Raw genomic sequence first — 20900 nt, 5'->3', positions numbered from 1 at the left:
GTAATCATACTGATTGAAGTCATTGCAAAGCTCAGATGAAGTCATTGCAAAGCTCAGATGAAGTCATTGCAAAGCTGAACCTGGCTCACTTTGAAATTACCACTCCAAAAGCTGAACCAAAGTAGTTTAGTGAACTATCACAGATTGACATTGGATAAAATTGGTAGCTTTTATTCATACTATTCTGTTCTTTGTTTAGGCTAACTTTGCTGGTTTTGCCAGAGTAGGTGATTAGTTCTCCAGGGACTGCTTAGACCAAGAGCGCTCTGAAGATGATAACTTTCAGCAGAAAGGATAACTCAGTGCTGTTTTCTGCAATGACCACTGCAATTTAGAAAGTGAACTTGAATCCATGACTTACTAATATTTGTGATATCAGACCAGTTTACTATGGCCTTTAGGTACACATGAAAGTAATCTCATATTCTCTTAGGCTGCTTCATATTGCTGTAGAAATGTAAAAATATTTTTAGTAGAACCAGTTAAGAATGGTTAATTGCTGTAATGTTACATACTCCTAGGATTAATGATTTCACCAATGACCATTTTCTGTGGAAAGAAGCATAGCAACAGGCTCTGTAAGAAGATTTTAAGGTAGAGGAGAATAAGAAATAAAGCACATAATTGACCAAGTTCAGTTATACAGCTTTATACATTGAAATGGTCAATACTGTGAATACAGTATTGTATTGAATACAGTATTCAATACTGTAAATACTGTGAATACAACACTGTGAAGGTGGAAGTGAATTAATTATATGGCCTTAAACAGGTAAGAAACACAAGTACATCCTAGACTTTACTAGTTTTAAATCCATTCATATAATGTAAGGGAAAGTCTTCTAATCTCAAAAGGGTAGAATTTGATTATGTGTCTGGCTTTTGTTACGTGTAATGAGCTGTGAAACAAGGCTTGTCTACCTGTGCCTTACAAGCTTGCCAACACAAATGTATGTGCTTAAAAAAAGTGCATATGTGCACATTTTAGGCGTTACAATTTCTTTGAAACATAACCCAAATTATTCCTCTCACATATGGGTAAAGAACATAATCAATGGGATTTAAAAATTACTGAGTTCCAAACACCCAAATTTTCTTCTTTCCAATTTTTTGTCAGAGCAAGCTTAGAAATGCTATTGAGAACTTTTCTTTTTAATGCTGCCTTGTAGTATTTTTTTAACTTGAGGACCTTCCCAGCCACATAAGTTGTTCAAAAAGTTACATTTGTTTTATTGCATTTTCTTAAAGCTCTCAGATGAGATGGAATTGTATTATGGAGAACAATATTGACCTTTTAATAACTGGACTGTTGGAGGACTGATACGATAAAACCCAATAGATGTAACATGCTTGAACAGTGAGACTAATGCAGTAAACATTTTAGAATATATCTACTGTTTTGAAAATTTTATTGATACTTCAAGTATAAAATATGACTTTAAAGAAGGGGAACCTTAGGTTTCTATGTTGTGATGCAGAATGCTAGAAAGTGTGCATTGTAAAAATATGAAAAGTGATTGAAGTTGCAATATAATAGTAAATGTGCCAGGCAAATAGGAAGCAAATTTGTCTGGAGTAAAGCAGTACCAATTGACAGGCAAGTGGGACAAAAGACAAATGAGGGTTTCTGCTTCACCTGAGCTTTGTATCACCAGCAGCCACTCATATAGATTGGTTGGCACAGATCTGCTTGAAAAGAGGTGATTTATTGTGGCAGTGCAAAACAGAGGATTTTCTTTCTTTTCTGTTTTGAGAAAAGTGGATTGTAAAGTCTGTGTAAATGTATGATTGTGACTTTCAGATCATCCTGGTGGTTTTAGTCTTGTTCAGTAATCTCATATTTAATCTTAGGTCATGCAGATAGTCACACTGGTAGCTGTAGTACATAGTGATGCAGAAACCCTGACTGGTGAAATTTGTTCTCTGTGTAGATGTGAGATTTTCTTAATTTTTCATCATATCTGCATACTTTTTTTTGTTTTAATTTGTGAAATAACTGATAAAATTTTTTTGTTTGTTTGGGTTTTTTAGTTTGCTTTTTGTTTGTTTTTTTTCCCCATAAATACTGATGCTGTGGAAAAAAATTGTTCTTGTTCACCTCTAGCATAGTGATGGAGTACTTCAAGATGCTATTGTGATGGGAATAAATTAATTTTAGACAGAGTAAGGAAAATAATTTTAGGTTGTTCTAATCAATTTTTTTTGTGTTTTATGCTTGTAGTTTGCAGTTTTACATTGGGTATAGATATTGAACATAATTTTTCTCCTTAAAATGTCTACTTAAAATTGCAAATTTGATTTTCAAGTACTTCTAATGATCAGTTGGCTTATGGTAATGTCCTGGCCTAAGGAGAAAGTTTCTGCTGTGTCTATAAATCTGTGTTGCCTTCAATCTTTTACAGGTTAATATTACACCTTCCATACATTCCAGTGGTGAATTCCCTCAGCTTCTCCATCATGGTGTGAACGTTGGGTCCTTGCCACTTAATGAGTCATATTTGTTGGCTCAGCCGAATGGCAACCCAGCTAATGTGTTAGAAACATCAATGAGATCCATTACTCCTCAGATTAATGGGAAATTCTGTAGTGAGGACTTTGAGCAGCTGATCAGAAACATGTCCCAGGTAATGCTGTCATATAATAACCACAAAATATGGATTACTGATTATATAAATATTAAGATACATGTATATTTATTTAAAGACAATTAAGTTACTGCACAAACCACAGTACCACTTACATATAAAATAAAAGTAACCTTTTAGTTTGAGAAACAATTATTAAATGAGAGAGCAGTTGAAAAACTAGCCCTGACATAGTCACTCATGAGCTACTGTCCTTAACTGACCAGTATTGTATTACAGATCAGCATACCATTACTTTTTCATGCTCATTGTAGAACTGCTGCTCTATGCTTGAGGAAGATACTTTGTCAGAGCATGCTCTTGGATGCAGAATTAACAAAAATCTAGATCTGTGACTTTCTTGGAAATAAAATGGAAAATTTTGACTTTGCTGTGGATTGTTCTCTAATCTTACTACTTTCCTGTAGCAGGCAGAAATGGTGCTTGAGTCCTTTCAGTGTATGGAGCTGGGAAAACCCAGGCATATATTCTAGGGTTTATCTATTTAATCTGTAATAGAGCAGGATAGGAGAAGTCTGGTGATGTTCAGGAGAGCATTTTTGCATAGTCCAAGTTTTTTCATCTTTCTGAAATTCATCTTCTTTTTCTGGTTTTGCTTGAAAGTTGTCCTGTACCCTCTAAAATATATATATATAGAATATATATATATTCTATATATTCTATATTTCATAATATATATAAAACAGATATATATCTGAATAGATATATACTCAGTCACTACTAAACCAAAACTCTGTATAATTATCTTTTGTTCCCTGATTTCCTCTTGTGGGCTGTAATAATATTTATTTCTCAAATATGTTCTCTATGATAGCAAGAAATTGGAAATGAACAGCTATGTTTCAGTTATTAGCTTATGTAATCTTGCCCAGCTATAGTTGTCATTAGAAATTTCCAAGTTGTTTGCCATGTTTATTATTACTTTTCAACATTTTTAACCTTTGTTCATTTTTAACCTTTTAACATTTATACCCTTTTTTTTAACTTCTGCTGAACAGGGTCGTCTGGTTGAGACAATTGACCTTATTAAACCTCTAAGTGGTGGTCTGGGCTTCAGTGTTGTGGGACTCAAGAGTGAAAACAGGGGTGAACTAGGAATATTTGTGCAAGAAATCCAGGAGGGAAGTGTGGCACATAGGTAATATTACTACTGAATATTTTACTATACCAAGTGTATATGTGACACTGCAGTTCAGTTGTGTTACTGTTGTTATTTTTGTGTTACAAGGACATGTGTACATGTTTCTCTCTTCATCTTCTGCGCATCATTGCAGATGTAAAATTACTTACCACAATTTATGTGATGTGGAACAGGCATCGTATGAACTATCCTTAATTTTTAGCAACTGCAAATAACATTTCCCTGGTGTTTTTAAATAGGGAGAAAGAGGAAGCTACTGTTCTGTGTCATGCCTTTTAAAGTCAAAATGCACTGATGCAAAAAAGCCAGCTGTATCTGGCAGTGTTATTTGTTAGGTAGAGTCCCATTGAGCAGGTATGAAACCCAGATTTGACATCAAGCAATTCTTGATCTAAAGTCAGGGATATTCACAGAGATACACAGCTGATATTACAGAAGCTCAGCAATAATAATGGTTTGCGAAATTATGCTTTAGAACTTAAACTCAGATTCCACAGCTAATATTGAGAGAAGTACCGAGGGAGCACACAAAGTCAAAGGTAAATGGCAGGAGCAAGGGAAAAAAATACAACAACTTTGGAATAAACTTTTTTTCTCCCTAATATGACCAGCAAGCAGAAAATATAGTTCATTGCAGACTAGTAAGGTGTGTCAGTGGTCCAAGCTGCTTTGTGATGTATTCTGTATGTTGTGTGAAGAGGCTGAGTCATGTTGGTGCTGTTTCTCACTGTGCTTTAGGAGAGATTTTTGGATTATTTGTGATCTGAACACTCACTGTAAGTCTAATAAGAACATGGGCAAGAGAGACAAGAACATGGTATAGTGACTTAATTCTGGTTAATCAGGTACAAAATGTGGCATGCTTTATATTTCTGCAGTATTTTTAAATTCTTAAATATTTTAAACCTGCCTAATTTCCACTTTGTATTTTTGTTTGGTTTTGTGTTGGTTTAGGTGAGGGTTTTTTGTTGGTTTTCTTTTGTTTGTTTTTGTTTGTTGGTTTGGTTTTTTCTGTTTGTTTCTTCTGAGATGAAGCTAAATAGGATTTTTCTACCTGGGTGCTCTACCTGGGTTTCTTGAGTGTGGGTGCTCACAAAGGCTATTGTAATAGAGTTTCTTGTTTTCCTTGCTGCCCTTTGTTATCAATGCATTGCCACTTTAGGATGCAAAGAAGTGGTGGAGGAAAGAGAGGGTAATTCAACTGTGTAGGCTTCATACACTTCCTTTGGAGTAGATCTGAGGAAGGACTCAGTATGTAATTTTACAGTGATGCTTCCTTTGTCAGAAAGTGAAGAGGTTTTTTCAATTTGTTCAGGACTTTTGTTTGGTTTCTTTCTTTGTCCTTCTTCTTCTTTCATGTATTCTTTTACTTTTTTCCCCCCACCTTGTTTTTCAGCAAAACAAAATTTGTTTCTGTAATATACTGATGAAAGTGTGTTCCACTCCATGGTTTGATGGATATTCAGAATGGGTGCACTGAACAAAGTGGGGCACTTGGTCTGTAAAGCAAGTGGGGCTCAAAGTCAAGGATAAACATAAATTCCCAGGCTGTGGCTGGGAGCAACTGAGATTAGTATGCTTAGTCTCACATGGGGTTTCAGGGAGAAGAAAGCTGGCTAGGGGATAGTCACCAGAGGAAAGTAGCAGTGGGATTAGCTTCCAAGGGAGCCATCACCAGGGTGCCACGTCAGCTCCTTTCAGCAAAACTGCAGAGGGGGATTAAAAAAGTGCAGGGTATAGAGACCAGGTTATTAAAAATCCTGGAAAATTGTCAAAATATTGCAATTTCTGTGTCAATGCTTCCTTGATTTTTCTTATTTGTTTATTTTGTCATCTGTTTACACCTGCATGACAGAGATGGAAAGCTGAAGGAAGCAGATCAAATCCTTGCTATTAATGGACAAGCCCTTGACCAGACAATTACACATCAGCAGGCTATCAGCATTTTGCAGAAAGCAAAAGATAATGTCCAGCTAGTTGTGGCTAGAGGCACTTTTCCTCAGCTCATCAGTCCTGTGGTTTCCCGGTCTCCATCTGCTGCTAGCACAGTTTCAGCCCATTCCAACCCGGTGAGTATAGCCCGAACATCTGTGTATTCAGTTCTGGATGTGCATGTATATGCACTGCATTTAGCCTTTTGAGTAATTTTTTGTAACCTGTTTGTACATTCCTTCACCATTCTTGAGGTTTTTCTTCTATTTATCTCCATTATACCTTTTACCTTCAAAGACTAGAAAATATTCAGGTTTGCTGGAGGAAAATTCTTCATCTTGGATGTATTCCCTGCTCCCATCTGCCAACTTACCTGTATCCAGTGCAAATATAGCATGTTTACCTTATTTGATGAAGCTTTTTTTGAGGTTGCACTGAACAGGATATTTTTTTTTATTTTGCATTCTGCTTGAGCAAGCAACTTTTTGAGGCTTTGTAGTCTGATCTGCATCATCAGCTTTTGTGTTTGTGTCACTGTTTGTTAGCATGGGAGCTCCAGTGAAATTACAAGATGCACTTAAGAGCTTCCCAAAATGCAGCTCCACTAAAATTCCTTTCTTATGAGAGCTTTTGCACATCTAGGTGTAGACAACACAGTTCAGAAACATGGTGATATTAACTGTACTTTCTCTTCTTTTTACCTTACTCATGTAATGGATTGTCCTGGGATGAGACAGCCTATATTCAGTTTCTGTAGGTTTTACTGTTCAGTCTTCTGTGGCCCTTCTTTAATGGAGTCAGTTGCCAGAAGTATAGAGAGCAATCCTTCTGGAAAGAGGAACTGTTTTTTTAATCATTAGTATAAAACCTTTAGTGAAGGAATGTCAGAAATATTCTTTGTATCTGTGTGTAGGAGGGCAGCTGACTGACCTAATTTTTCCTGCCAGCACATAGGGGAAGCCTACTCTTCTCCAGTATTGCTATGACAAACTTCTTTCTCTATGTGATTGCCTCTGTATTCACTGAACAGCTTCCCTTGCATGAAAAGATGTTCCTTACAAACATCCCATAGCTGCTTCTGGTTTGTTTAGCATGCCTTTCCCAATTTTCATGTTCTCTTTGCTTTCAAATGCAACATACTAGGAGCAATTCTTCTTCCTTCAGGCTTTGCTTTATCATACTGACTTTATGTTAAGACTGGATTTCCAAAATGGTACCACAGGGCTTTGAGTTTGCAATACCTTGATTATTCAAAAAAAAAAAAAAAAAAGCATATTTTAAGATTATACCTGGTGTAGCACCACCTGTGGTTTGAAATTTCAGACAAATTTACAGTGGGAGTTCTTGTTCAGGAGGAAGAATACCATGAGCTTCCAGCTATCCCTTCAACGAGCACCCCATGTGAGCGAGCTAGGATTTGTCTTCCTTTTAGAGCAGTTTTCCTCCTTTTAGAACACAGTCTGCCATCAGAATGACCTCATTCTAGTGCTGTATCCGTCAGACAACCCAGAAGAATTTGTTACATGGGGTATTTCTGTTACTACACAATATTTGGTTCTGCTATCAGCCTTAGAAATACTGAATTGGGATTTTGCTTTCTCCTATGCTTTGTTGTAATGGCTGATGTGAACATGCATTTACCTGAAGAGTTTAATTTCCAGTCCTATGTGGTTTTTTAGAAGCAGTATTCACTGACTGCAAAGGGGCATGAAGGTGGGCAGCCCTAGGCTGCTGCTTATAATCATTCGACAAGTTCTTGGAAGGTCTGACCCATTATTAAATTCTGGTTTGTACTAGAGAAGTTCCACCTGTTACAGAATTACTAATTTACTGAATAAATATTATGCAATATCATATCTAATAGTAATTGTTAAAAAGGTATTATATGTCAATCTTCCTCCAACTTTCTATGATTAAAAATATACTCAAGAAATAAGAGAAAATAACCTGGAAATTTCTATACATATATTAATAACTTGACTTGATAATCTTAAAGGACTTTTTACACCAGAACAATTCTATGATTCAATGTTTTTAATAATTTGCAAGCTTGTATTTATTCCTTTTAGGTTCACTGGCAGCATGTGGAGACCATAGAGTTGGTCAATGATGGCTCCGGTCTGGGATTTGGGATAGTGGGGGGAAAGTCAACTGGAGTGATTGTTAAAACCATCCTCCCCGGAGGGGTGGCTGATCAGGTAAATTCAACCAACCTCTGTTACTGTTGAGTAAGGCGTGAAGTTACTCTTAACTTTTATGATCAGACCAAATAGTGGTAGCTTTTATCCAAATAAATGTAAATAAAAAAAAAAAAAGGAAACAGTAATTACTGAACTTTTTCCTCTGTAAAGGTGGGTTTAGTGCAGAGTCTCTGCATTTGAATATTAAAGATTAATTAGGTTCTAAATCGCACTTTCAAATCTAGTAATATTATATATATGTTTTGTGCATTTAGAGTCTTAATTCTTTCACGAGTGTACTGGTTCTAATTGGGTTGGTGGGGATTCCAAAGATTGACTTGCTGTGCCCTCACAGCTAAGAGCATCTGCTTTTCTCTGCTGAGCTTACTGAAGCTTGGAACAGGTATGTGGCTTCATGTGTCTGCTTCAAGACATGGACTCTGCTCTTGCCTGAAGGGCTCATGTGAATTGAGTTTGGTTGTCACAGCTCATCTCAAGCTTGTTCATTAGACAGGTACCTAGGGCAGCATTAATGATGGTCAAGGATTGAGTAGGCACAGAGACTTGTCAGTCTTCCAACAATAGCAGTATTTGCCTGGTAACAGGGCCTGGGATACATGGACAGCACTTACTGCTGCCTCCTTTCCCATGAACAGGTAGACTGGTTCCTTTTACAAAACTGTAACTCTTTAACACTCATCAAATGGCCTAAATTCGTGTGATGCTTTTTTATTAATTAAAGGTTAATCAGTGAGAAACTAAACAAATGTAAAGCAATTTAGACAGCTGGATCACAGAAAGAGAGAAATTAATTTTATTTTGAAGTCATTGTTAAGTCTGTTACTACTACTACTAGTATTTTAGTATCAGCACAGACCTGAATATGTATTTGTATGCTGTTTTTTTGGATGTGTGCTTGAAAATGAAACCCAAAGTTCTGCAGTCCACATGCAATTGTTAAATACCAGTAGGAGTAATTATCTAAGCACATTTTTTTCTCTGTGCTTGGGTGATGTCTTGAAAAAGATCTCCTGGATATCTCTAGGGAAATTCCTAGTAAAATCTGTGTGCCATTAGGCAACCTTCTTTTCTCCTCCTTGCTATCATCATATTGGCTTGGCCTCCAGAAAAAGTCATCTGATTCATATATCTTAGAAGTGACTGAAGGTATATGCTATTTTTCTAATTGTATGGTATGTGAGAGAAATGGCATTTTTTGTCATTATTTTTCCTTCAGCATGGAAGATTGTGCAGTGGAGATCACATCTTGAAAATTGGTGATACAGACCTAGCTGGAATGAGCAGTGAGCAGGTGGCACAAGTTCTAAGGCAGTGTGGAAATAGAGTGAAACTGGTAATTGCAAGAGGTCCTGTTGAGGAGCCGCTTCTGCCAGCAGTTCCTCCAGGTACACCAGTACCCACCTCTACACCAGAGAAACAGGTAAGCAGCCATGAACATAAGTAACCCATTGCAAACTTCCTTTCTTTTTAACTCCTGTTTGAATCTTTTGTGTTTATGTTCTCAAAAGCTAGGATTTTCTTTCCCAGTAGCACAAGTCTCATCTGGCGGTCTGGGAGAATTTAAGTGCAATGCGTCCACAGTGCAAGGAACTGTATTCTTTCAGACTTTTCGGATTAAGGTTTAGGACTTCAATAAATATAATCTGATTAACAACTTGTTCTGAGTTGTTTGTAAGAGTATGTTATTAAACTGGGACAACTGAAGCAATGCAGTCTTTTCTTCAGGACTGGGTAGTTGACTCTTTAGCATTTTTCTGTCTGGCTCCCCTTTTTCCATATAATTTCATTTGTTCATCAGAACTTTTCTCCCTGTGCCAGGCAGCACACAGATGCTAATCCTTTCCTGTATCACCTGTCATTGCTCATTTGCTAGATGTTTTCTAAAAAAAGTAAGCCAGCTGCTACCCTTACTCCCCTGCTCATGATTGTACTTTGTATCTTTACTCCTCTACAATTGTCAGCCACTTAAAAATGCTGTAAATGTTATCATGACTTGTCAGCTCAAAACCTCTACCAAACAGGCAATTTGCATGTTAGTAACAAAGTCTGGTTTCATGGGATTCAGAAACAGTACTGTTTTGCCATATGTGGATATGACCAGATACATTTAGATGTGAATATATGAAGTACATTAATAAGAGAAGAAAATGTTTGTTGTTCTTGAGCCTACCCCTAGCTAGAATTTTTTTGTTTTGCTTTTTCATGTTGTTTTTCTAGACATTTTCTTCAGTTCTTCTCCAGAAGTCCTTGTAATTTATGCATGATTGTTATGTAACAATTTAGATGGTGATACCATCATTTGTCTCTATCCATTGTAGTGATATCTGTGAAAACTTAACATATATTCATCCACTGTTTTGTGGCTACAAGGCAAAGAAAGTTAATTTTAACTTGGAGATTTCTGAGCATCAAAGACAAGAGACAAACTGGTATTTTTGTGTCTTTACAGCACACAGACATGTAAAAACTTTATGCATTTTAGATAAAGGGATTAATATTTAGCACTAGTATTATTTGTCTGAAATGCATCTCAAAATAAAAGCTGAATTTGCTGTGTATATTTCTGCAGTATTTGCCTTTTTGAGGTTGTATGAAGCAGTGTTAGAAGATGTATCTGCAGCTGCAGAATATATGCAATTTCTAGTACTGACAAAATAGCTCAAAGCAGCAAAGGGTACAATTTGAGGTTTTTGCCACCTTCCCAATTTCCATACTTTTCAAACCTCTTTCCTGGTATTTCTTTCCCACCAGGAGGCAGGCTATTTTTAAACTGCTCCTGCCTACACAAAGTCACAGTATTGGAAGGAGCACCCTGTTAATAGTTGTGCAAAACTCATTGATTTGGGTCTGGAGTGAAGATGATGATTCAAACAGCTTAATTTTTAGTTTCTTCCTATCAGATATGGTATAGGTGAAGTCCTCATGATGCTCTTACAACTATTATTGGGACCAGAATGGCTCTGGAAAATGGGTACTTCTTGTCATGTTACCTGCAGATATCTATCTTGTAAAATTCATGAGGCTATAGGAATTGGATCTTTTTTTAGTGGCATTACCTGTGGCTGAAATAATCCTGTATTTTCAATGAGAGGGATGATTAATGCATCAGAAATTATTTTTTCTTGTGTTCAATTTGATTTCTGGTGGAGTTGCTTAGATCAAGAGCACAAGTCAGATTCTTGGGAATTAGCTCTCCTGAAATCTTTTTTGGCACTTACCTAGTCAAACTGGCTTTAGTTAGTCAACCTGGTTGCCATATTGGCACTTAAAAAAAAAAAGTTTTACTGCTACTTGGCATGCAGAAGGGACAGAATAAAAACTATTCTGTTTATCCCTATTGTTAAAATAGGATTTAAATACGTATTCTGCTTTCATTAACTACAAGTAATTAAATAGCCCAAAATCCATTGTTACTGAAATTCAGAGAGTTACAGCAGATATTAATTAAGGTTGTAATTATTGAGCTAGCTGGATATATAGCACATATAATTGCTATGTGCTACAATGAAGTTTTTAAGCCTTTCAAAAGCAAGAAATATAATTGCCTGACTAGTGATCCTTTTGGCATATTTTAAATTTGCAAGTTTTAAAAAGATACCTATAGGTCATGAACAGAAATTTAGAAAAATAGAATAAAAATACAATTTTTTTTTCTTTTTAATAACACAGCTGTCTAAAGCTAGTTCTGAGGAGGTCCCAGAAAGTCAGCAAGCTACATATTCATATACATATATATGTAACTTACTGTAGAAGAAGTTAATTCTTCCATTTGTATGAATTTTACCGGTCATTTTAGTCATTAAATAATGATTTGATAAGTTAAAGGTAATATCCCAGATATTACCTTTAAGGTGAGGTGAAGGAGGACATGAGCTGCTCTGCATTCCTTTACCATGAGGAGTGTTACCTACCTCTTGCTAGTCTGATGAACGGCGAATAAGAACAGAAACAAATTTCATATTTCCTTTCTTGTGTTTTTATCTAATTTTATGTGTTACTGACATTAAAGAATGTGGTGAATCTTTAAAGGAAAAGAGCTTCTTTTGTAATCCCCCTTTTCTTTTTAGGATGATGCTTCTGTTGATAGCTGTGAAGATGGGGAGAAATTCAATGTTGAACTCACTAAAAACAACCAGGGCTTAGGAATAACTATTGCTGGTTACATTGGAGACAAAACATCAGGTAATTGCTGAATCTTGCACTTTATTAAGCAGTCTGTTGCATACTATGGTATATGTGCATCAAAGACTTAATTTTGATATAACTTCTCTTATAAGAGCCCTTAACCGTCTAAAACATATTTGAAATTTGAAAAAGAAAATGAATGGTTTTCATTTTGTAAAAAGGATGTTCAGAATAAAAACAATCTATATTATTAAAAAATGCCACCTCAAAACTTTTAAATCAGTTTTTATCTTCACTTTTAGCTAAACTTCTGCTTACGTGTTTTTGAAAAACAATGGTAAATTAGTTTGAGCCCTTTATGTTTGAAGTAGCCTTCTTACAAGGCAACACAGTAGCATTCTGAGTAGTTTTAAGAGACTGTTATTAATTTTTAGATAATGTGCATGGTGTTGCTAGCACATCACAAATTCTTTACTGACTTCTGGATGTAATAAATATTTCTTCACCTGTGGGCTGTGGTGGACAATAAATAAGTTTATTTAAATAAATAAATTCAGAAATGTTAATGGACAATTACTTATTTTTACTTTGTAATTTCCACTACAAAAATAATCCAGAACTCTGTTAGTCTTCCTTAGGGGAAATTTGGTAAATTCAGTAATGTTAGGAAGGGATGTCTTTTGAGCATGTCATAAAGCTTCTCAAAGAGCTGTTACTTTGACTTGTATCCACTTGTATATTGTTTAAAAAATGTATGGATAGGTACATTCCATATTTGTGGCAGTTTTTAGCTATAATTTTTTGGATCAGAAAAAACTGGACTTCCACAGGACCAGACAGAGTTTGTGCAAGTCCACTCTTTAACAGCTTTCAGTTGAATTTCAAAAGACAAATTAAGATGTAGGACATGTAAAGATCTGAGAACATATTTTGACTGATTTAGTGTTTGAGTATCATTGGTCTTCAGTTTGAAATTACTGTGCTGCGTGTAACTAGGTTAGAGAATATTCTTCTCTCAGGAACTAGTTAGGTAGCTCAATTTTGTGACATAACAGTTACAGAACAACTTTGCTGTCAAAGAAGCAGCAATAAAAATACTGGACAGCAAATAACATTTCTGAATTTTTTGTGAATGACAAATAACTTGTCATGTTAACTTACAGCTGTTACATGATATAAGAATGTTTGGAAGTTAGGATGACAAGCCATGTAATTATGCACAAAGCCTGGGCAAACAACTTCTTAAAAAATCCCCCCTCCCCAACCCAAAAAACCAAAAAACAAAAAAAAAATACCCCAAACAAACAAACAAGCAAATAAAACCTAACAAAAATAAAACAACCAACCAACCAAAAAAAAAAAAACCCAAAAAAACCACCAAAAAAACACCAAAAAAACCACCAAAAAACCAAGACCTGACAGAAAAAGAGAGACTTGTCAATGAGGTAACTTGAATATATATGTAATCTTATTTTTCCTAAGCTGAGTTGAGTCATTAACCCTCCTTCCTTATAAGTTTAATCATATTCAGGGCTAGTAAAATGTTAGCTTGAGGTCTGCAAAAGCTGTGAGAGCTTTTAAAATACATTTTGTAGCGGACTGTCTTCACATCAAGCGTATTCATTTAACACAGTGAGAACATTTGTTGAGAGAAAGTAGATGCTGTTATGACTTCTGATGCTAGTGCTACAGGCCTGAGACCATCAGAGTGATTTCATGCCTGTTTGTGCTGTTATTTTTCTTAATTTAATGTAAGCTGTGCAAAATGTGCATGGAAGAACTCTGTATATTTGTATTTGTTGAGCTGTTGAAGTTGTTTCAAAGCAAGTGTGTTTTTCCTGAAATGTTTTCTTTTAGTGAAATATCCCCTCTGTAGGTGTTGTCTATATATTACTTTCCTTCTGATTTAAAAGTAGTAACTAGTTTAGTTAGTAACTAAAATGTTTCTATTATGATGGGTGTTTTTTTGTTTAATTTTGTTGTTCTGTTGGAGTTTTTAAAATTGTGTGCCTTTTATACACTACAAATACTGATAACTGCATTTAAAAACTGGTTCAAACGTAAAGTTGTATTCCTGTTCAGTTATAATTTTCTCAATATGGCGGTCCAAACATACATTTTCTTAAGCTGTTTTTAAATACATAGAAAATTCAGAAATTACTGGATTGGTGTACTCAAGCTGAATTTTCTGTCCAAACTTGGCAAAAGTCAGAAATATGTTTTTTGTCTGTGTTGGTTTCAACATTTAGATTTAGGGAAGTTAGGATATTTCTTATTTTGCATCAGGAACTGTGTATTTGGCATTGTAAGGTTTTGAATGAGATCCAATCCAATGCAAACAGACATTAATCTGGCTCATTCTTTAAGACGATAATAATACATATGTTTTTCTTAAATCATTCCTTTCTTTATGATTGTTTTGTTATCTTACTTAGGGATTGCTTTTTCTTTTTTTTTCCTCTTTTTTGATTGGTGCCTTTAGTTGCATTGTTGCATCATTGCATTATTTAAATTGTTTCTCAATAAATTAATTAACTTAATTTTCCCTGTTTTTTCATCCCAGAACCTTCTGGTATTTTTGTGAAAAGCATTACAAAAGGCAGTGCTGTTGAACATGATGGCAGAATCCATGTGGGAGATCAAATTATAGTTGTAAGTAAATGCAGGATGAACTGAGATTGCTTGTTTACAGGACTCTGCTTCTTTATGTTGCAAAGAAATGCTCATGAAGTATTTGTTTAAAATACTTAGGATCAGTGTTGCAGTTCTGAGTCTTTCCTGACAGAGTATCTCATCACATTTTCTGATTATGCTACCTGCATGTAACTTGTAATTTTTCAAAAAAATCTTGTATGTGAGGATATATCATTATATATCCTCCGTATCAGTAGCAGGTTAGTAAGTGTGAAATTTCAAAGTTTGATTCAAATTGGGCAGTTGTTTTCAAAATTATTTTAAAAGGTTGTGCCCCAAAGTTTTAGGTGTTCAGAGAAAGAAGAATGTATTTTTATCCATAAAGTGTTGCTTCTGTGGTGGAAATCAGGTAGTGAATGCAGGGAGTACATTTTTGTGTCTCTCATAGATATGTCCTTGCATTTGTGTGAAGACAGCAGTAAGAACAGGTTATGGTCTCTCTTCAGAAGTGCCTGCATTTGTTTGTGGAAGTGTAATCTTTTTTTGTAATGATTTATGTGCGGAGTACAAATGGCTAAAATGGATTATTCCAAAGTTTGTTTTCTTCTTCTACTGCAGATGCAGAAGGAGAAAATTATTTGAATGACCTCAGACCCTGAAGAATAAAATGCATTTTTTAAATATGGTTTGTTTAAGTGTGGAGGAAAAATTAAATAGTCCCACCTGATTTTTAGTTACTTTAGATTTAGAAGAATTTCAGAGAAGGGCAACAAATGACTAAGGGTCCAGAGGATTCATGCTTCATTTAGACAGACTTAAAATAATGAAGTATGTGTTTTGTCTAAATAGATAGAAACAAAGACAGGCGTCAAAGAGCATAGTATTGTAAGAAGTATTTGAGAAATTTAAGGCACTGTGGGGTAGATGTAGAAATACTAGAATGCAATGGAGTTTGTAGGGAGAAGAAAAATAAAATGTGATGGGTGCTAGGTAGGGATAATGGGATAGAATTGAGAAGTGTCAAAATTTTGAATTCCAGAAAAAAACCCAAGTTAATGAGATAATAAAATAATTTCAAACAGAGAAGACCAAAATTTTATTATTTAAATTCTTAAAATTATGAACCAGTGATAACATGTGGTTGTTTGTGACAGTGTTATGTTTCGAAATTGGAATTCACAGTGCTCATTGGTAGACTTTTCTGTATCTAAATGGTTGCACTCTGTAAGTCTTTCTACTCCAGCAGATCGATGTGTCTCTCCTTACTCTTGTCTCTCCAGAACTCCTAACTATGGCTGTGTTGGTTTATTCACCCAGTATTATCCCTCAGAGGTAGGGATGGCTGAAGTGGTTGGGTGATGGGCTGTACAATATGCCCTGCACAGCACATGCTGTATCCTCTTCTACCTTGCAGAGCAGATCTGCCTGGCCACGCCATGATGGGCACTCCTCCCCTCTCTGCTGTGGTACTGGTTGTCATCTAGCTCTGGGGTACTCCAGTGGGAGTGCTTAGCATATCCAATTACATAAAATTGTACAGATTTTGTTCTTGCCCTTCCACTTGCTTTTTGCTTAGGCTAACAGATGCTGAGAGCTCACTGTGTTGTTTTGCCCTGGACTTTTTTTCTGTGGGTGAACTGAAAAGCTGCTTGATCCTGCAGGTGGATGGAACAAATCTTCAGGGTTTTACTAACCAGCAAGCAGTTGATGTTTTGCGGCACACGGGACAAACAGTTCGCCTCACTTTGATCAGAAGAGGTCGTAAGCAGGAAAATTGTATTCCACCCCAGGAGGACTTCAGTGCTCCTGTTGAGCAGGACTTACTGTTCCAAACAAGGGATAGTACCACAGCCAAAGGTAATTAAACTGGGTTTGCTGTTAAGTTGGCTTGAAACATTTTTCTTCTCAGTTGCAAACTGTAAATAAAATGGGCCAGATTCATTCTGGGTATCTATTCATTCTGGTAGATGGCAGAGCTGCTGTACATAAGGTGCAGTTTTGTCTACAATGGTTTGATTAATCTTTTAGAACACTGGTATTATTTGCTACATTTTCAAAGCAGGTGTTGAAAGTTCTTTCCTGCATTGCACTTCTGGCTGAATTGCTTTGAGACTGATCCTGCAAATCTTTGAATGGTAAGAAGGCAGCAAATGTTTTATTCATGCTCAAGAGTGAGAGCTGCATCCAAAAGCAATCAGAGAAAGACCCTCCTTGATGAGAATAATCAATCTCATTCCATTTTGCTCTTGCTAGTTACAAGGTACAGGTATGAGAGGGGTAGCTTGCATCATCAATACCATATCAGCCCCTAAATACATGTGTAAAATGTTCAGATGTCAAAGACCAGTAGTAATTTTGCTGCTGATGACATGAGATTTGTGCACCTTTATCTTACATACTCTGCACATGTTTAAGTATATCTACCACATCTTGAAAGTCAGTGTGTTTAAATGAAAGACACCTGCACAGGGGCTGGAAGCACAAAACAGCTGTTTGTGTTACAGTTAGATGTCAGTGAAAGTATGTCACAAATAGTCAACAGAGGCCTTAATCCTCATCTCGCTCGAGATTTTCAGAGAACCAGTAGCATGGTACCTGTATGTCATCCTCCCACTCCCACCTTTAACAAGAGGTATAGGTCAAGTCTTCAGAATGCTGTTTCTCCAGCAAACAGATGTTCAAAACATCTGACAGGTAGCAACATATGTAACAGAATTTGGTGGTAGGAGAGATTTTCTATGTATGAAAACTGCGCCATGTATCCAGGCCTCCAAGGCTGAAGCATTTTTGTTTTCAGCATCAGCTTTCTGAATTGCACAAAGGAAAGAAAAAAACAATATAAGAATGCTAAAAAATGTTATATTTAGATGTATTTTTATTCAGTCATAGAAATGCAGGTACTGATAGCTGTACTGGGGTTTTTGTCAGACTTTTTTCATTGAACTCACTGGAGAAGGCAATGCATTGACAGAAGACAATATCTTTGAAGTGTGATGTTTCTTCTGGGCCACACATAGCAGATTCTGTTTGCCAAATATGGGTACTCTGAAGTCCAGTGAAGGAGAGAGTTGGTGCCCCAGAGCATACCTGTGCGCTTGATAAGTATTAGAACATGTAAAATAGCTAAATAACTGAAAAGATTTCTTCTTTTTTTTCAGATAACAATGAAACAGAGCAGGGATCCCCATCACTGCCATGCAGTGCCAGTGTGGTAAATATTGGAGATGACATGAAACAACAGGAAACAGGTTCTCAAGGTTTAATATTTTATTCTGTGAAATTGCTTTTCTGTGTTCTTACACAAAGACTGGGTGTTTTGTGTGTCTTTCCATCTTCTGCAAGCTCTGTAGCTGAGGTAGAAGTCAACATAGTCATACATATAATAATGTACTCTTAATCATAAGTGTTGTAGGAACAGGACTACTGTATGTGTCTGAAAATAATTATATGCTGAAGATGTCACATGAAGCACTTTGCTTTGGCTATTTGCTCAACCCTCTCCTAGTCTAGTTTTGCATATCAACTCTTTCTAGTCTGGTATAGGAAAAAAAAAAAAAATCCTTCAATTTCCTGTTATCTTTCCAGTTGTCTGCAGCTGCCTTGCTGCAGTTCCAGGATTTCTACATCTTCTGATGAATTTCCTTTTGCCAAATTCTCGAGCTTACATTTAATTTAGAATTCTTTGGTAATGTGTAAAATTCAGTCAGTTCTGGTTCACTGATATTCTCCAAATTTTCCATACACTTTGTCAAAATTCCTGTTTTCTACTGGCGTTTTTTTTTCCTGCTTGATCTCCTACTACACTGTTCAGCATTTTCAGAAGTCCTGTGTGATGATATGCTTTTCAGATTTAGACATAACTTGATGTGTCAACTTGATGTGTAACATTTTTGTGTTGCCAGAGTAAAAGGAGGAACTGAAAAATTCTTCAATATGTATCTTTTCATAACTCATGCTTTCTGATTTTCTTGGCTAGGTGAAGGAATTTCTTTTTAACTTCTTTCCTTCAGATACTGCTGTGTCTTGGCTTTGGGGAAAGTGTTGTCCTCTTTTAATGCAACATCCAACTTTATACTTAGTAATGTCTCTGAGTGATGACTAGACTTAAAACATTGTCTGAGGCTCTTAGCCATTTTCTGTTGTTACTAAAATCAGTGGGATTTGAGAATTCTGTAATGAAGATTCTTGCCCTTACCTGTGATGAGCATCTGAAGAGTTTATTTTGCTACTTACTGTAGACACAGCCCAGGCCATGGACCTTGAGTATGTAGGATCCTGTTAAACTTTCTGTGTTTGCTGGCTATTGCATCTAAATACTGCTTTTTATTGGTTTCTGTCATAGAGCCTAGATGAGGGGGAAATGAGCAGGAAGAAAGCATTTCTCTGTTTTTCAAACCTGCAAATAAACTTTCAGTCAAATTAAGATTTGCCACAGTTTGCTACCTAGCCTGTCCCTGTATCACTGTACTTCTGCTTTCTTCTTTCCAAGTTTGTTGCTGTTCTTTAGCTATTAAAATTTAAAGAAAAAAAGCAAAGATCTTGAACTTCTTGCATTCTGTTACTGACCTTTAAATCTTTCACTGTGCTCATGGTTTTAAAAATAAAAGCTAGATCTCCAGATTGTGTTTTTTGGACATTCTCTGTAAAATACAATGTCTGTCCAAAAGGATCAGTATGTATTTCTAAGTTTTATAACCATCCCTGTGAATCAGTCTGATCAGTCCACATGTCTGATTTAACATAGGGCTTGAATGCCACCTTTTCATTTCCTTCATGCCTGTTATCTTGAAAAATTGCAAAAAATCGACTCAACTCTGAGGCTAGTATGTATCTTTCCTTCCCAGCTACCAAGCTATTTGACTGAACTTCATGTCTTTCAAAATACACAGTTTATCATGGTTGGACTCTTCATAGTGCTTTGCAAGTTTTTACTTGGTAAAGGCAAGCTTGGTGAGACTAAACATGTCAAGTTTTCAGTCATATTTAGGAGAGTTCTGACATCATGGGAATGATTGTGTCATTGTGCATGTTTCATATACTTTATCAGTTTTAAGAGTTGACTAGGTTTTTTAATTCTTTGTCACAGTAATCTTAAATATAAATTTTAGATTTCCAGCTAACTAGTACAGAAGAAGCGGCTGCAAAGATAAAATGGCAGAGGATTATGGGTTCAAATTATGAAATAGTGGTAGGTAATTTTTTTTTATTATTGTTAAATGCACATCTTTTTCATCTGTGCACCTATTATGTTGACAACATAGATAGAAATATGTTTGTATTGCATTTGTTCCTTCATGTATGAAAATTACACATATGCTCCTTAGTATGTTGAGATTATTTTAAGTATAAACTTTGAATGTAGATATATATTTTTCTCTATTTTATCAAAACCATGACCGAATTGTTAGATTGCTGTGCCCATAACTATTGTTTCACCAGTTTTCTAGCTTCAGGAGGATAAATGTGTTTAGAGAAAAACGTAATATTTAATATGAACTTCAAAGCTCCCTTCGTTAGCTAGAACTTGAAGCTTCATTCTCATTCTGCATGCTGAATAACTGATTTCACATAATGATGTAAATAATGCATAGAATATATACTGTAGATACAGAAGAAAAGTAATATATCATTTAGGAAATCATGTCACAGATGTAGTGTCTGCAGAAGTATGTATTATTAGATACATTGTTGTCATAAGCACGTCCCATTTGTGTATTGCAAAGTGGTGTGTGATCAATGAATCAGTTTTTACCTGACTCCCCATTACACATTACAGTACTTCTGGTTTCTCACTTCTGGAATTTTCACCTAATTGCATGTAAATTGAAATGGAAAGTAACAGATGTGACTGTAAATATGACATTTCTTTATCTTATTTTAGGTGGCTGTGGTTAACAAATTTAGTGAAAGCAGTGGGTTAGGGATAAGCCTTGAAGCTACCGTGGGTCATCATTTCATCAGATCTATCTTACCTGAAGGGCCAGTTGGACGAAGCGGCAAGCTATTCAGTGGAGATGAACTGCTAGAAGTAAGAGAGAGTACTGCTTTATCTCAGTCTGCACTCAGTAAGGTTATTGAGCAGTAAGTTTCTTCTCACAGGCTGTGGCCATGGGAGTGATGTATATCTAACAGTATGCCAGTTAGGGGTTGAATAGTCACTTCATATGTGTTTACATATATTTATGTGAGTGCATATGCTAACATACATTTCTTAACTGGTAG

The 20900-nt window shown here is 35.9% G+C and overlaps 1 protein-coding gene across 13 annotated transcripts in view; it reads left to right on the top strand.

Moving 5' to 3' along the window:
* Positions 1-20900, top strand: part of MPDZ (multiple PDZ domain crumbs cell polarity complex component) — a 94204-nt gene that overhangs the window by 14828 nt on the left and 58476 nt on the right. For 10 of the 13 annotated variants that reach the window (XM_012577745.4, XM_012577746.4, XM_032744606.3 and 7 more), the window contains exons 4-14: positions 2403-2624; positions 3644-3783; positions 5642-5855; positions 7788-7916; positions 9136-9339; positions 11987-12101; positions 14608-14696; positions 16340-16535; positions 17837-17935; positions 19787-19866; positions 20560-20706. In XM_012577745.4, the coding sequence (XP_012433199.2) occupies positions 2403-2624; positions 3644-3783; positions 5642-5855; positions 7788-7916; positions 9136-9339; positions 11987-12101; positions 14608-14696; positions 16340-16535; positions 17837-17935; positions 19787-19866; positions 20560-20706 (1635 nt within the window). The remainder of the gene's footprint in view (positions 1-2402; positions 2625-3643; positions 3784-5641; positions 5856-7787; positions 7917-9135; positions 9340-11986; positions 12102-14607; positions 14697-16339; positions 16536-17836; positions 17936-19786; positions 19867-20559; positions 20707-20900) is intronic. The other 3 variants (XM_072922898.1, XM_030257304.3, XM_072922901.1) reach the window with 1 other exon arrangement.

This window comes from Taeniopygia guttata, chromosome Z (assembly GCF_048771995.1).
Source record: "Taeniopygia guttata chromosome Z, bTaeGut7.mat, whole genome shotgun sequence".
NCBI classification, from domain to species: domain Eukaryota; kingdom Metazoa; phylum Chordata; class Aves; order Passeriformes; family Estrildidae; genus Taeniopygia; species Taeniopygia guttata.
This window is presented reverse-complemented; position numbering and strand designations above follow the sequence as displayed.